This window comes from Tasmannia lanceolata, unplaced genomic scaffold, assembly GCF_043159265.1.
Source record: "Tasmannia lanceolata isolate RefF3 unplaced genomic scaffold, GAP_Taslan_0.1 ptg000021l, whole genome shotgun sequence".
NCBI lineage: Eukaryota > Viridiplantae > Streptophyta > Magnoliopsida > Canellales > Winteraceae > Tasmannia > Tasmannia lanceolata.
Genome location: NW_027518698.1, coordinates 7,260,806 through 7,278,080, shown reverse-complemented (window position 1 = coordinate 7,278,080; position 17,275 = coordinate 7,260,806). Strand labels below are relative to the sequence as shown.

Below are 17,275 nucleotides of genomic sequence, written 5' to 3'. Positions count from 1 at the left end.
GCCAATATTTGTGGCCCAATGCAAACCTTATCCTTGAGCGGAAATAAGTATTTCATTCCATTTATCGATGATTACATAAGAATGACATGGGTTTATTTTCTGAAACAAAAAGATGAGGCTTTTTCTATCTTCAAGCGGTTCAAGGCACTCGTTGAAAACCAAAGTGGTCATTCTATTGTTACTCTTCGTACTGACCGTGGTGGTGAATTTATTTCCAAAGAATTTCAGGATATTTACAATGAAAGTGAAATCAAAAGACAGTTGACAACGAGCTATACCCCACAACAACATAGAGTCGCAGAGTGGAAAAATAGAACCTTTTTTGAGGCGGCAGTGAGCATGCTAAAATACAAGGGGTTGCCTAGTGATTATTGGGCTGAAGCAGTGGCCACGGTGGTATACCTATGGAATCACGCTCTTACAAAAGCAGTTCAAGGAAAAACTCCATATGAGTCATTTTAAATTTTTTAATTCTATAGCCTATGCTTTAGTTCCATCTGAAAAAAAAGACAAAAGTTAGATGATAAAAGTAGAAAGTGTATTTTTATTGGCTATAATGTGGAGACAAAAAGGTGCAGGCTTTATGATCATATTTTCAAAAAATTGATCCTAAGTCATGATGCTATTTTTAATGAAAAAGATGAATCGAATTGAAAAAATGAAGTGGAAGCCCCCTTATGTTTTCTAAATGAAAACACATCAAGTGAGGCACCTTCCCTTAAGATTTGTTTACCAAATCCTAATGGATCACCAAGTTCATCTGGTGATTCCACTCCCATGAGAATGAGAAGTCTTGCTGATATATATGATTCATGTGAGTTTGCCTGTTTCGCAATGGAGCCTTCTAGTTTTGTTGATGCAGTGAGAAAGGAAGAATGGTGTGATGAAATGAAAGACTAGATTGATGTAATTACGAAGAACAATAGTTGGACATTGGTAGATTTGCTTACAAACAAATAAGCAATTGGACATAAGTGGATCTACAAGTCCAAGCTCAATGCCGATGGTTCTCTCCAAAGACACAAAGCTTGGTTAGTCGCAAAGAGTTATGCCCAAAAGCCAGGTATTGATTTGTTCGAAATTAGTGCAACAATAGCCGCAAGAGAAATTGGCCCGAAATTAAATACTTTTCCTCCAAAGAAAGCCGAGTTTTCCGCTTGTGAGACATTTCCCTAATATAATATTAGGCAAATGTATTAACTAACAAAGCTAAATATTATAATTTTTCATATTCTTGTTAGACTTGCATTAATTAATATTATATACGCGAAATAATTTTATCCCTCATATGGCATGCTTCTCGCCATTTTATTGATAATACGACAAAGATCCAAGGGCACTTCGGTATGTTATTACTAAATTCTAACCATTGCTATCCCGCATCATCCTCAAACAACAAGATCCAACGGTCAAGGTGGTTCCACGTCAACCACATTGTCCCCGAGACATCCAGGTAGGATGAGGTCATTTTCTTGAACACTAAAATATCACCCAAACAATAAGTAGCCTAGTTGCCGACCTCGTGCCTACGAAGAGACGCAAAGAAGAGCCAAAGTAGCGTAAACCTGCCAAACAAAACTTCCTTTTTCTCAAATCGGACGGCCAGCAAAGCACGTCAGCCACCCCAATTCACATCAACCGTTAGATGGGTAAGGTTAAGCACATTTGTTTATGAGTTTTGTTCCTTGTCGAGGCGTTGTTGTGTTGTTGAATTCTAAGTTGCAGGCCGGTTAAGCATCTCCTTCTTCCCAAGCTCTCTTCTATTCTCCTTCCCCTTCCATGTCTTTCCTCTGCATATTCTCCATTGAAGATATCCAACGGCCAGAATTCGATCATCCACATTGTGTTAAGCTCCTATAATGGTAGTAATCTTGGGTAGAGAGAATTAAAAGAATGTATCTCCTAGACCAACAATTTTAATTTTTTTTTTCTGGGTTTTGTTCCATAGGAGGAATCAATGTTAGTCCCACCATGGCTAGAATCACTCCTTTCCATGGAATTCTTTTCCGTTTGCAGGACGCATTCAGCCGCCACCAGGAGCGAATGCAATATGTTCTGTCTCGATTGCGCTGGGCCCGCCTTTTGCTACTATTGCCGATCTGCAAGACACAAGGGTCATCAAGTTATTCAGGTGAGTGTTTCTTCATTTTTTTGAATCAAGTCTTCGTATTCGAATTGTTTGAAACCTCCTCATTGTCATTTTATTTGATTGATTTTTCATGGATTTTGAATTGGGTTTTGGGATTTAGATAAGGAGATCATCTTATCACGACGTGGTGAGGGTGGCTGAAATTCAAAAAGTTCTTGACATTAGTGGTGTGCAGACTTATGTGATTAATAGTGCAAGAGTTTTGTTTCTTAACGAGAGGCCTCAGCCTAGAACAGGGAAAGGCGTTGTTCATTCATGTGAATTGTGTGGAAGAAGCCTCTTAGATCCCTTCCGTTTCTGCTCTTTGGGATGTAAGGTAAGTTATCTATCTTCCAACTTCTCACAATTGATCAACAACATCATCATCCGACCGTCCATTCGTTCGTCATCATCTTCATTAGATCATCTTCTTAGATCTTTTAGTTGTTATTTGTAATTATAATTTGTTGGTCATTTTTTGTGCTCCATTTTTTAGCTTGCAGGAATAAAGAGAAATGGAGATGCTTGCTTTGTTTTAGAAAGCAAGGTGGATGAAATGGAAAGAAGAGGAGAAGGGATTTCGGACTCAAGAGATGAAGAGGAATTGCGTGAAGGTATCCAACAAGACATTTACCCTTCTACGCCTCCACCTCCTATTCATAGAAGAAGAAAAGGAATTCCTCATAGAGCTCCCTTTACTTCCTAAAACAGGCCTCTCTCTCTCTCTATAGATCTCTCTCTAAATAATGATGAATTATTGGTGGAAGTTGCAATGTATACATTTGATTTATTAGTAAAGGCTGTCTTAGTAGAGTCTCTAAAATAGTTAATTGATTAGGCCCACCAATCACTTGGGACTACTGATATTGACACGACCATGTTTTGATAATTGCACTAACTCATCATGTCTTTGATAATTTAAACACTAGTCAGAAGTTATTAGTGTTCCCAAACACCTCTTAGAAGCCAATTAAAGAAAGAAAAAAAAGTTGAGTTTGTGCCAATATCAGTAGCCAACTAGCCATCACATGGGCCTTTAATAATAAAGATACGCTAGGTGGTTTTGGTTGGCGTCCATGTGGATAATGATCTGGCCATCCATCAAGTTGGGGCTGGAAACTTGTAAACAGCTGGCGGCTCGAAATGAAATCTTGGCAATCCAGCTCTTGTACTGATTGGATGATTATAAATAGGGATTTGCTAGGGACTATCCCAGAAGGCATTTCCGGGTGCGGCTGTTGAGGGCAACCACCTCAGATAACATGAAAAAATCTGTTGAAAAGTGAACCCATGTTGCCTGCTCTCTCATTCAACAGTCCCTCTCGTGAAATACCTTCTTCGATGGCCCGTAGCAAATCCCTTATAAATAGGCCAAAATCTACCGTCAAAACAAAAACAGCACCGATCAGTTAGGTGGATCGTGGATGTGCTATCTGTGCCAGGTGGTGCATCATGGTGTCGCCAGCGAGGAGGACGGCTGGTGCCACCATTTGCATGGTCATGTGGCCACAAGGTGACATAAACAATGGGTCTAATGTTGACAGGCAATACCATATCCGGAGGTCATTGTCCCACCATCTCGTTTTGGTACCTTCCACCCATTTCATTTTGTTTAGAACCTTGTCTTTGGATTTTACACTCAGACATATGTTGGGGTTCCACGCAAAAGCAATTAATCCCACACGAAAAAGTGATGTGGATGTGGATTGGTTATAAGGAAATGGGCACCCTCCCTCTAACAGCTAGCTTTTGTCGTGAGTTCTTCTCACCCGGGTCCCTAAAAAAGGTGCTTAGGGAGTGGTAACCCCGGTTTGCCTCTGAGGGCGAAAATGTCCCTCGGAAAAGATCTTGGAAACCTGATGTAGTATCTCGTGGTTCCCATGTTGCTTCCGTGTGGAGGGGTAGATCGGAAAAATGATGTGGTTGTTTATGGGTTATAAGGGAATGGGCCCCCTCCACTCGTCCCTACAACAAAATCTATGGGCCAATTAAAAGATTCTGGATGGAGAGAAGCGTCCTGGTAACAAAACATATATGGGGCTGGAATTATCACTTTCCCTTCACTTTACCATTTTATTGTTTTATAATTTTGTAAACGACAAATCAACTTTCCGTGATTATAATTGAATTTGGAAGTTTTCCCTTTACCATGTTATTGTTTTATATTTGTAAAAGACAAATCTACTTTCAGAGATTATAGTTGAATTTTTAACTTTAACCATGAACTAGATCAGTCGGAGAAAAATGTCTGTGTATGAGAGAGAAACTAATACTACCTTCCCACCGTCATTTGTTGCTCAAAAAATAGCTAAAATCAATATAAAAGGACATAATTTTTTAGCTAGCTTTGTTTGTTTTCCATTTAATATTTACATTACAATAACCGGCTGTAAATTTCCAAATGCAATTCATGTTTTACTTTTTGACATCCCTCATTTTAAGTAGGATCCAGCAACAGCCTCTTCAAAAGTGGAAAAAGTGGGCTCCAGTTGGATCAAATATCAAGGGTCCCCTGATAGTGCATGCAAGCCCACTCATCATAAAAAATCTCATGTATTCCTTTCCTTGCTCTTATGTATAGGAAGGAATATCGCAGAAGGGTCATATCCTTACCTACTGGATATGATAGTATTGATGATGACGAAATATGCTTAATATGATCTAGCGGTGATAGAGTCGATCCTATAAGCAACTTACACTCACAGAAAAGATGTTAGTAGACTCGGAATTCTGGTTCCAGATGATATTTCAATATTTAAGCTAGAAATCGGTATCACAGGAAAATTGGAAGGAAGGAAATGAAGTTCAGAAGTCTTTACCAACGAGGGTGAATGAGAGAGGATGTGACTGAACCTGGTCTTCCCAAGTTACCTACGTACCTCTTTGTTGAGGATCAAGTTAGATGTAGTTCCATTATGAATGCAAGGGCCCCTTTTTATAGAAAAAAGAGTCCGCAATGATTAGAATCTTATTGTTTTAGGAGCTTGCCTAATTGGTCGACTTCCTGGCCGGGAGATAAGTTTATATCTATTTTTAATAGATATCCTATTTCCCTAAACGATCAAGTCTCTTTTTAATAAAATTCCCTTAGTTGGAAAGCCACCGCCTTAGAGCGTATTACCTCTTTGAGGGATGGTTTCCTAACTAGAGACGTCGCTATTTATAAGGAGAGGATAAAATCCTATGATCATTCCTTCTAAAACCAGTAGGTCATTTTCTAATTATTCGGAAGTGCCACGTGTCGCTAATCAATGGTTACGCCCGATTTTACCCCTAACATATTGCCCCCCACTTCCTTGAGCCATCTTTGGGTCAAGGAAGTAACTTAGAGGTTCTTCCATTCTATATGGGATTCACTCGGTGCCGATAGTTGTGTGAACTCACTTTTGTAGTGACCAATCCGATCTTCAATACAGGGTCGGTTTTACGGGATGAGACCGAGTCTCCTAAATGCGAGCTACGTTAAGTTTCTCATTCCTCGTTGCACATCATGGGGAACCATCAAATCATTTTCGATATTTGAAATGACGGTTCTTATCTGTGGTACCCTGATCCCGCGAGAGGGGTGTGGGGCGCGAGCCGCCGCTCTCTCTCTCTTGGTCTCTCGTATCCACGCGATTGGCGTGTGCATTTTATTATTGATTTGAATTAATCTTTCCTGTGAACTTGGGATCACTAAGGCAATCCGAATTCCACACGAAAGAGACTGACAGAGTCGCCACCTAGATGTGGGATCTAGGACCCGTAATTAACCAGAAATCTAGACTCGCTACCTGGTTACGAGAATGGAAGGTATGGGGAGTTATCCACCACATGCACCATTCTTGCCCGATAATCGGTCTTCGATTCCAAAAGCTAACTCTTTTAAATTTATTTTAAATGGCTCATTCAACTCTATGTTAATGTGCGAACTAAGTGACATGCATCCTATGATCTAATTTCAATGTGAATCCTAAATGTGTATCTTGATTTATTAATTTGTCTGGATTCAATCTAAGTGAAAGTTCTCCTAAAATTCTAATTTCATGGAAAGTCCTAAGTGATTTGATTAAGCATTTACAAGAAAATTAATATACAAAACACCACAATTTGTTTGTGGTGCCGACTCGCGGGTGGTATGCCATCAGACATCCAAGCTGCCTACGTACCCAAGCCTCACTGGGATCAGAGTCGACGTAGTTCGGTGCACCTAAGCTAAGTTACATATGCCTAACTCAACTAAGACACCGACCTAGACGGGATTGACTGTTTCAACAGTTTTAGGAGAAGTTATTTAATTCAAGTTGAAGATTTTATTATCTTAGGATTTCATCTAAGATGCTATATGATTCTCATCTAAATGCAAATGGTCCCTTAGACTAATGCAGGTTTGCCTTACATCCTAGTTTACTAGGCTTGTCCTAGGGAAAGATTGGGTGACTAGTGTAACTAGACCTATGGCACGGTTGCTATACATAGCAAGCGTCCGTGATGAGGCCGGACTCCTAACTCTAGGACTCCCTAAAACTTAGGACACGACACGACACCGGTGTTCCTAAATTGGGCTCTAAGGGTCCTTACGACGGAAACCGTGATCCAACGGTTCTGAAAGACACAAGACAAATCGATTTAAATTCTCGAGGTTAGTGAAAAAAGGGATGGAAGAGATGATGAAATAGTGTGAGGGAATGAGAAAGATAGAGAAAGGTGCGACTGAACTTGGGAGTGCCAAATTGCCTACGTACCCCGTGATGGGGATCAAGCCACACGTAGTTCCACTGGCGAGGTTGCTTGGATTTTGGAAGACAGAATTGGTATTTGTATCTGGAATCGGGTTTGCATTTGAGCATTGGACTTGAGATTCAGAAACATTGATCTAGCAATGGGATTTTGGAATTGGGAATTTGCATCAAAGAATTGAGCATATAGGAATCATCAAGGGTTTGAATTTTCGGAATTCAAAGTGGGCGGGCTTATGAGATTCGGCCAAATGGATTCAGACATGCGACTCGGATTGTGTTGGGATATTACTTGGTTGGATTGGGTTAATGGTTAGGGTCAAGTGAGTCGGGTCTAAGTTAGGAGCAAACCCGAGACTAGCCATGGTCTAACTAGGAGGAAGCAGGGTACAAACCAGGGTGCGGACCAGGGTGCACCAGGGTGCGAACCAGCAGGGAACCAGGGTGCGAACCAGCAGGGGAACCAGGGTGCAACCAGCAGGGAACCTGGGTGCAACCAGCAGCGAACCTGGGTGCGAACCAGCAGGGAACCAGGGTGCGAACCAGCAGGGGAACCAGGGTGCAACCAGGAGGGAACCTGGGTGCAACCAGCAGCGAACCTGGGTGCAACCAGGGTCTAACCAGAGTGCGAACCAGCAGGGAACCAGGGTGCGAACCAATATCGAACCAGGGTGCGAACCAGTAGGGAACCAGGGTGCAACCAGCAGGGAACCAGGGTGCAACCAGTAGGGAACCAGGGTGCAACCAGCAGGGGAACCAGGGTGCGAATCAGTAGGGAACCAGGGTGCAACCAGCATCGAACCTGGGTGCAACCAGCAGCGAACCTGGGTGCAACCAGGGTCTAACCAGAGGCTAACCAGGGGGAAAACGGACCCTACATGCTTCCTAACATGGTTTTTCTTTTAAAGTAAAAGATATGCATGAAAACAGACCCTACATCGAATTGAAATAAATGCCTACCTCTTTGGAAACCCACTTTGTGTTTGATTTTTCTTTGATGTTAATTCCTTGAAGATGATTCCTTGCTTGATAATGACTGCTTTTGATATATATCACCCAACGTATAAAATCACCCGATCCGGCAAGGATGGCCGAACCCTTGAAGAGATGAGGGAGAGGGATGAATTTTCTAAGAGAGGGGTTCTTTTTTCTTCTTTTGGATGGTGGGATGAGAGGGTATTTATAGGAGAATGGGATAGGAGGTTAGGTGAGGTTAGGTGGTTTTGGATGGTTAGGATGAGAGGATGAGGTTAGGTAAGGTTAGGTGGGGTTAGGTAAGGTTAGGTGAGGTTAGGTGAGGTTAGGTGAGGTTAGGTGAGGTTTGGATGGTTAGGATGAGAGGAGAGGTTAGGTGAGGTTAGGTGAGGTTTGGATGGTTAGGATGAGAGGAGAGGTTAGGTGGTTTTGGATGGTTAGACCCAGGTCAAGATCTGCCATTGATCTAACGATTTACGGAAATCGGGTCTCGGAATGGAATCAGGGTCCGGGCTATGAAGTGACCCTAGCTTATTTTGTCCCGATTGATGATCCGTAAAGTCAGATCAAGATATTAATGACCTAAAACATATAAATCAATGATAGAGGGGGTTCTCACATGGATTTAACACACTAATTTATTTGTTGATTAAAACAAAACAAAATGGGGTGTCTACAGATGCCCCTCTTTGGTAGAGATGACGTAGTCATTGAATACCAAAGTTAAAAATGACAGAACCATTTTGCGTAGCTTTAATCGACAAAGGACTCTCTAGACACAACGCACCTTAACATAATGCAAAACCTTAGATGAAACCCTAGAACTTGAATAATAATAAAAACTCGATGCGGCGCCGTTCACAAACGGGCAATTAGAGAATGAGATATCATTTTCGAATGGATTCTGAAGGGAAAGGACAAAGATCGCTCTCAAACAGTTTTTAGAAGGAGATGAGACGCCGCTCACAAGCGGGTTCAACGAGGATAAGAAGCATTCCCAAATGGACTTGGATAATGAGGCACCGTTCACAAACGGCCTCAAGGAGGATAGAAAACCATTCACAAATGGACTCGAGAAAAGAGGCACCGTTCACAAACGGGCTCAAGGAGAAGACAAGACCATTCACAAATGGACTCGAGAAATGAGGCACCGTTCACAAACGGGCTCAAGGAGGAAGATACCATTCACAAATGGATTCGAGAAAAGAGGCACCGTTCACAAACGGGCTCAAGGAGAAGACAAGACCATTCACAAATGGACTCGAGAAATGAGGCACCGTTCACAAACGGGCTCAAGGAGGACGATACCATTCACAAATGGATTCGAGAAAAGAGGCACCATTCACAAACGGGCTCAAGGATAAGACAAGACCATTCACAAATGGACTCGAGAAATGAGGCACCATTCACAAACAGGCTCAAGGAGAAGACGAGACCATTCACAAATGGACTCGAGAAATGAGGCACCGTTCACAAACGGGCTCAAGGAGAAGACGAGACCATTCACAAATGGATTCGAGAAATGAGGCACCGTTCACAAACGGGCTCAAGGAGAAGACAAGACCATTCACAAATGGATTCGAGAAATGAGGCACCGTTCACAAACGGGCTCAAGGAGAAGACAAGACCATTCACAAATGGACTCGAGAAATGAGGCACCGTTCACAAACGGGCTCAAAGAGGACACGAGACCATTCACAAATGGACTCAGAAAATGAGGCACCGTTCACAAACGGGCTCAAGGAGAAGATGAGACCATTCACAAATGGACTCAGAGAATGAGACACCTGTTCACAAACGGGTTCAAGGAGAAGACGAGACCATCCCCAAATGGCCTCGAGAAAAGAGGCACCGTTCACAAACGGGCTCAAAGAGGGCATGAGATTTTTCATGAACTTGAATTTGACGTAAGATTGGGTTTGTTTGAATCGGGGATTGGTTTTGATGAATTTTTTATTTTTGGGAAATGAGGTACCGTCCGCAAACGGGCTCAAGGAGAAGACGAGACCATTCACAAACGGCCTCGAGAAATGAGGCACCTTTCACAGAAGGGCTCAAAGAGGACATGAGATTTTTCATGAACTTGAATTTGACGTAAGATTGGATTTGTTTGAATCGGGGATTGGATTTGATGAATTTTTATTTTTGGGAAATGAGGTACCGTCCGCAAACGGGCTCAAGGAGAAGACGAGACCATTCACAAATGGGCTCGAGAAATGAGGCACCGTTCACAAACGGGCTCGACGACACAAGATAGCTTTGATTGATGAATTCAACAATGAAAAATTTAGAGATTTTTATGAATTTGAATTTGACGTAGGATTGGATTTTTTGAATTGGGGATTGGATTTGATGAATTTTTGATTTTTTGAGAAATGAGGCACCGTCCACAAACGGGCTCAAGGAGGACATGAGACCATTCATAAATGAACTCAGAAAATGAGGCACCGTTCACAAATGGGCTCAAGGAGAAGACGAAACCATTCACAAATGGACTCGAGAGATGAGGCACCGTTCACAAACGGGCTCAAGGAGAAGACGAGGCCATTTGCAAATGGGCTCGAGAAAAGAGGTACCGTTCACAAACGGGCTCGAAGAATTTAGAGATTTTCCATGAACTTGAATTTGACGTAAGATTGGATTTGATGAATTTTTTATTTTTTTGAACTCAATGAAATCGGGGATATTATGGATCGTGCCCGACAAAGATGTTGGAAACTAGGACTTTGACGAATGATGAAACGGCAAACCTTTGGAACGAAGAACCATTACTAGCAAGAATGGATTAGGAACATTTTTATGAAACTTCAACAAGATTTTTCTCAAAGAGACTGCTGGTCTTGTCTTCTGGGGATTTTGATAACTGAAACCTTGAACAATACATTTGAGATTGGTAATTTAGAACAACGACTCTCTTGGATATTAACATGGAAAAGCGGGATCTGCTTCTTGACAGGTGTTTAGATAAACATTTCTTGACCAGGATAACTAACCGGAAGGGAATTATGAATTTGAATGGTTCATCTTTCTGAGAAATTGGCTCAACCACCATTGCATCTGAGGTTCTTCCAAGCTTAAGGTGCCTTCCTGGGGTATGATCTTTTTACGGAAGCTGGGCTTTCTGATGTTTCTACTTCTGAATTTTTCTGAGCTGATCTTCTTTGAAATGAAGTTGTTTGACTAAATTCTCGAGCTCTTTCAGGTATAATTGCAGGGAGCTGCCTAGGCCTGGCCTCCTTCACCAAGACAGTTACATCATTTGGACATAGGAACGACAATTGACTCTTTCTAAAGAGAAAACTTAGATGAAAGGCACTACTCAAAGGATTGAGCAGCCCTGAAGGAGTGAACTTAGAATAATAAAGATTGACTGACTATACTGACAAACATAGTGATGCTTCTGACTTAGTTAATGTTTTGTTTGGTAAGTCTATCCTTTCAAGGAATAGTTTTTCAATTGGTAAACACCGGACTTCTTCCTCGAAACAGTAATGCCTCAAGAATTTAATTACGACCCCTAAGATTGCTTAGCTTCAATGCCCCCAGTTTTGAGGATATCACTTGAATTTGCTTGAACTTCAGTTGATCTTCAGTCTTGATACCGGCTGTTGCCTTCTTATACTGATTCTCTTACCGTGACCAAGTCACCTCTTCAGGGTTTTTAACTTGGCGGACCGCGCTAGCCTTAACTTTTGCCTGAACCACCTTTCTAGGTTTTCGATCCAGCAGGCTATCCCCTTAGCTTTTGCCTAAGCCGCCCTTTCGGGTTTTCAACTTAGCAGGGGAATGATCTTAAATTTTGCCTAGACCGCCCTTTCAGGTTTTCAGTCTAGCAGATCTTCAAACTCCGTTATTTTTCTTATTCATCATCATTTCATTTTTTTATTGTATCTCAGGACCTAGCTCATTAGTTCTGAACACCAGAAGGACTTTTATAGGTAGGATAGGACTTTTCAAAGAATGGCTTAAGGCTCAACAAAGATTTCGACCGAACCTGTGAACAGGTCGCCTACATATCCCAAGGTAGGAATCAGGTCGTGTGTAGTTCAGGGCGAATGCCCCTAGTTTGAAGATAAATTGTTTGATTTTTTTTTCCTTTTTTCTTTTCTTTCTGGAACAATTAACTTCTCTTCTTTTGGAACTTGTCCCTCTCTTTTTTTTTGAAAGGATTGAATTTCTTTTCCTTTTTGAATCGACCGAACTCGGTTCAACCGAGTTGCCTACGTACCCCAGTATAGGGATCAGGTCTCGCGTAGTTCGGGGGAATGCCCCAAGTTTGATGGGTTTTCAAGAAAATTTGATTTAGGCTCGAAGGGTTTGCAAATCGGTATTCTTTTGACATTGGGTTTTGATTTTGGGATTTAATCGGCCAAAGGAGGCCTTTCGATGTTCAGATTGGGAATCGATCTAGGTTACTAGAGTCCCTCTGGTACTGATTATTTTTTTTTCTCTTTTGTTTTTTTTTTTTTCGCGGAGTTTGACGGCATTTCCAGGTAAGAGATAATGGATCTTCTTCTTTCAAGATTCTAATACGTGCTTTTGACTTTCATAGAGCGAAACTTGTTCTTTGACATCCTCCATCTATGGATTCGTACTCTCGATATCTGATGATCACTTTTCATTGTTTGCTCTTGAACTTTTCATCTTGAATTTGTTGGCTTTATGAATTTGAGAACCAAGGTCATCGATTGGAAATATGAAAGTTGTTTCTACTCCATGCCCCTTGCATAGCATATGATATTCACTTCATTCATTTTCTTTGAGCTTTCCATCTATGTCTTGCCCCTGGTATCGGTTGTAGCTTTTCTAGACAATCTTCTTATTCTTGAAATAATTTTATCAATTCTTCACACTCTTTAGAGGGTAATGTATTTTCAATCGGCATTCACTGAATCAAAGTTTCAGTGCCAGTGTTTATCATTTCAATTTCATCTTTGAAAGGTTGGGATTGGCGCTCCTCCTCTCGTTCAAGTAATTGCTGTGACTCAAGTGGAGTTTCGTCAATTTTGTCCTCATTTGAAGAGGGAGTCTTATTTTAAGATCAGAAGCACACTTAAGAACAGACACAAGTGAACTTTTTGGAACTGACCGAAATTTTATTTAAAGAAAAGCTATTACATCAGACGACCTATCCTGAACATGCTCAGGATTCACAACTCTAAATAAGAAAGGGAAACAGAAGATAACTTGCCTGGACTAGGCATTGACCTTTAACTGTAAGACCGGACTCAACAATTATACTGACCATGATGACTGACTCAACATAAAATAGTAAGTGACTAAAACTTTAACTGCTGCAACTGTTTAGCGTTGAAGGCTCGGCGAAGGCTTGTTCGTTCTGAACATCATCATGGCTGATACTTTCAATTTTGGACAATGATGACTGATTCGCATAGGGAAATGCCCCTAGCTCAAGGATTCTGAGAGTAAACTCTGAAGGATTTAGCAGAAATATTCTTGAAAAAGGTAGCCCCTAGAGGAGGAAGAGATCAAGGGTACAGGCAAGATTGGATCATCAAGATTGCACGATCAAATGATTGAGACACAATTTCCGCCAATGAAGACACAATCGAATCCCACAAAAGACGAATGATAGACACATGATCAAAAGATGAGATTGCATAGGATTACTTTCAACGGATAGATCATGAATGACTAATCCTATGAGATCTTTGGAAATGATGGGATTTATATCCTAACCCAAAGGGAAATTTTTTTTTTCACATTTTATCAGTGTTACCTGAAGGCATCAACCCTAATCCTAATCAAGCGGAGTGGAGAGAGGATCTCGACTCATGACTTTGTTCGTGTACCTAGGACCGATCGTAGCCATTGGAAGATGGTCTACGGCCTAATCTAGACACAAATAGGTAGGATATCCTAAACTAGGCTCACACACGTGATACACATGTGTTCGTATACTACATGCATGTGTGGGTTAATCTAGGGGTAAGGCCAAGAGTTCCCTTAGCGCGAATCCCTGTTCGATATACTGTACCAGTGTCCGGCGTATCAGTACGTGAACAAGAGATCCGTTTACGTACCATACAGGTACTAGGCTAAGGGTGGAATGCTTCTCTAGCACAGAGGCACCAGGTGATGAAATCCCAGTCAACCATGCTAGATAACACTCCGGGTTCCTAAAATAGGATGTGTGTGTACGTGAGATGCAAGGGTTTAGATGCAAGTGATGTAGGTGTGTGCAATATGTTTGCGCAATCTATGATGCCTTCAGGTTTTGTTAGATTAAGTTCAAGTAAAATGTGATGAGAAACTAAAACAAGACAAACTAATCTAACAAGTATAGAGTTTTTATGAGCCAGTTAAATTAAATTCAAATGAATTATCTTTTGAAATTTTAATGAAGTTAGGTGGTCCCCAGCAGAGTCGCCAAACTGTGGTACCCTGATCCCGCGAGAGGGGTGTGGGGCGCGAGCCGCCGCTCTCTCTCTCTTGGTCTCTCGTATCCACGCGATTGGCGTGTGCATTTTATTATTGATTTGAATTAATCTTTCCTGTGAACTTGGGATCACTAAGGCAATCCGAATTCCACACGAAAGAGACTGACAGAGTCGCCACCTAGATGTGGGATCTAGGACCCGTAATTAACCAGAAATCTAGACTCGCTACCTGGTTACGAGAATGGAAGGTATGGGGAGTTATCCACCACATGCACCATTCTTGCCCGATAATCGGTCTTCGATTCCAAAAGCTAACTCTTTTAAATTTATTTTAAATGGCTCATTCAACTCTATGTTAATGTGCGAACTAAGTGACATGCATCCTATGATCTAATTTCAATGTGAATCCTAAATGTGTATCTTGATTTATTAATTTGTCTGGATTCAATCTAAGTGAAAGTTCTCCTAAAATTCTAATTTCATGGAAAGTCCTAAGTGATTTGATTAAGCATTTACAAGAAAATTAATATACAAAACACCACAATTTGTTTGTGGTGCCGACTCGCGGGTGGTATGCCATCAGACATCCAAGCTGCCTACGTACCCAAGCCTCACTGGGATCAGAGTCGACGTAGTTCGGTGCACCTAAGCTAAGTTACATATGCCTAACTCAACTAAGACACCGACCTAGACGGGATTGACTGTTTCAACAGTTTTAGGAGAAGTTATTTAATTCAAGTTGAAGATTTTATTATCTTAGGATTTCATCTAAGATGCTATATGATTCTCATCTAAATGCAAATGGTCCCTTAGACTAATGCAGGTTTGCCTTACATCCTAGTTTACTAGGCTTGTCCTAGGGAAAGATTGGGTGACTAGTGTAACTAGACCTATGGCACGGTTGCTATACATAGCAAGCGTCCGTGATGAGGCCGGACTCCTAACTCTAGGACTCCCTAAAACTTAGGACACGACACGACACCGGTGTTCCTAAATTGGGCTCTAAGGGTCCTTACGACGGAAACCGTGATCCAACGGTTCTGAAAGACACAAGACAAATCGATTTAAATTCTCGAGGTTAGTGAAAAAAGGGATGGAAGAGATGATGAAATAGTGTGAGGGAATGAGAAAGATAGAGAAAGGTGCGACTGAACTTGGGAGTGCCAAATTGCCTACGTACCCCGTGATGGGGATCAAGCCACACGTAGTTCCACTGGCGAGGTTGCTTGGATTTTGGAAGACAGAATTGGTATTTGTATCTGGAATCGGGTTTGCATTTGAGCATTGGACTTGAGATTCAGAAACATTGATCTAGCAATGGGATTTTGGAATTGGGAATTTGCATCAAAGAATTGAGCATATAGGAATCATCAAGGGTTTGAATTTTCGGAATTCAAAGTGGGCGGGCTTATGAGATTCGGCCAAATGGATTCAGACATGCGACTCGGATTGTGTTGGGATATTACTTGGTTGGATTGGGTTAATGGTTAGGGTCAAGTGAGTCGGGTCTAAGTTAGGAGCAAACCCGAGACTAGCCATGGTCTAACTAGGAGGAAGCAGGGTACAAACCAGGGTGCGGACCAGGGTGCACCAGGGTGCGAACCAGCAGGGAACCAGGGTGCGAACCAGCAGGGGAACCAGGGTGCAACCAGCAGGGAACCTGGGTGCAACCAGCAGCGAACCTGGGTGCGAACCAGCAGGGAACCAGGGTGCGAACCAGCAGGGGAACCAGGGTGCAACCAGGAGGGAACCTGGGTGCAACCAGCAGCGAACCTGGGTGCAACCAGGGTCTAACCAGAGTGCGAACCAGCAGGGAACCAGGGTGCGAACCAATATCGAACCAGGGTGCGAACCAGTAGGGAACCAGGGTGCAACCAGCAGGGAACCAGGGTGCAACCAGTAGGGAACCAGGGTGCAACCAGCAGGGGAACCAGGGTGCGAATCAGTAGGGAACCAGGGTGCAACCAGCATCGAACCTGGGTGCAACCAGCAGCGAACCTGGGTGCAACCAGGGTCTAACCAGAGGCTAACCAGGGGGAAAACGGACCCTACATGCTTCCTAACATGGTTTTTCTTTTAAAGTAAAAGATATGCATGAAAACAGACCCTACATCGAATTGAAATAAATGCCTACCTCTTTGGAAACCCACTTTGTGTTTGATTTTTCTTTGATGTTAATTCCTTGAAGATGATTCCTTGCTTGATAATGACTGCTTTTGATATATATCACCCAACGTACAAAATCACCCGATCCGGCAAGGATGGCCGAACCCTTGAAGAGATGAGGGAGAGGGATGAATTTTCTAAGAGAGGGGTTCTTTTTTCTTCTTTTGGATGGTGGGATGAGAGGGTATTTATAGGAGAATGGGATAGGAGGTTAGGTGAGGTTAGGTGGTTTTGGATGGTTAGGATGAGAGGATGAGGTTAGGTAAGGTTAGGTGGGGTTAGGTAAGGTTAGGTGAGGTTAGGTGAGGTTAGGTGAGGTTAGGTGAGGTTTGGATGGTTAGGATGAGAGGAGAGGTTAGGTGAGGTTAGGTGAGGTTTGGATGGTTAGGATGAGAGGAGAGGTTAGGTGGTTTTGGATGGTTAGACCCAGGTCAAGATCTGCCATTGATCTAACGATTTACGGAAATCGGGTCTCGGAATGGAATCAGGGTCCGGGCTATGAAGTGACCCTAGCTTATTTTGTCCCGATTGATGATCCGTAAAGTCAGATCAAGATATTAATGACCTAAAACATATAAATCAATGATAGAGGGGGTTCTCACATGGATTTAACACACTAATTTATTTGTTGATTAAAACAAAACAAAATGGGGTGTCTACATTATCATGACGACGCGACGAGCAGGGACTCCTTCATAATGGGCGTCATTTTTGGGGCAAATGGCATTGTGCCACGTGGCAAAGAGAAGGGAAAAACCCTAAGGGTGCTTAATTGCCTTTTCAACTCCTTTTGAATTCTATTTGTAGGGGTTTTCCCCTCTTATTTTAGTAACCAAATCTTTGTGACAGTGACCTCGTCTTTATTTTTCTCTTCATCTTCTTCAACT

The 17,275-nt window shown here is 42.1% G+C and overlaps 1 protein-coding gene and 2 long non-coding RNA genes across 6 annotated transcripts; 1 reads left to right on the top strand and 2 right to left on the bottom strand.

Annotated features, from left to right (window-relative positions):
- Positions 1-1,327: 1,327 nt before the first annotated feature.
- LOC143855503 (uncharacterized) lies at positions 1,328-8,967 on the bottom strand. The gene is made up of 2 exons (XR_013237900.1): positions 7,807-8,967; positions 1,328-2,099 (listed from the first exon to the last, which is right to left on the bottom strand). It is a non-coding gene; the product is annotated as an uncharacterized LOC143855503 (long non-coding RNA).
- On the top strand, positions 1,501-2,941 carry LOC143855502 (protein RGF1 INDUCIBLE TRANSCRIPTION FACTOR 1-like). 4 transcript variants are annotated; one of them, XM_077365637.1, is made up of 5 exons: positions 1,504-1,649; positions 1,726-1,862; positions 1,949-2,131; positions 2,250-2,465; positions 2,625-2,941. In XM_077365637.1, exons 2-5 carry the CDS (start codon positions 1,860-1,862, stop codon positions 2,832-2,834), a joined length of 612 nt encoding a protein of 203 aa, XP_077221752.1. In that variant the 5' UTR covers positions 1,504-1,649; positions 1,726-1,859; the 3' UTR covers positions 2,835-2,941. The 4 variants fall into 4 exon arrangements, with proteins under 4 accessions (XP_077221754.1, XP_077221752.1, XP_077221753.1 ...); XM_077365639.1 differs by lacking the exon at positions 1,726-1,862 and having other exon boundaries at positions 1,501-1,649; positions 2,017-2,131; XM_077365638.1 differs by lacking the exon at positions 1,726-1,862 and having other exon boundaries at positions 1,506-1,649.
- Positions 8,968-11,898: 2,931 nt separating the features above from the next.
- On the bottom strand, positions 11,899-17,008 carry LOC143855542 (uncharacterized). The gene is made up of 2 exons (XR_013237909.1): positions 16,357-17,008; positions 11,899-13,294 (listed from the first exon to the last, which is right to left on the bottom strand). It is a non-coding gene; the product is annotated as an uncharacterized LOC143855542 (long non-coding RNA).
- Positions 17,009-17,275: the final 267 nt, after the last annotated feature.

Excerpts from the sequence above, each read along its gene's own strand:
- LOC143855502 (XM_077365637.1), top strand. Across the intron at positions 2,132-2,249 it reads AGGGTCATCAAGTTATTCAG|ATAAGGAGATCATCTTATCA; the intron begins GTGAGTGTTTCT and ends TTTGGGATTTAG. Across the intron at positions 2,466-2,624 it reads TCTGCTCTTTGGGATGTAAG|CTTGCAGGAATAAAGAGAAA; the intron begins GTAAGTTATCTA and ends TCCATTTTTTAG.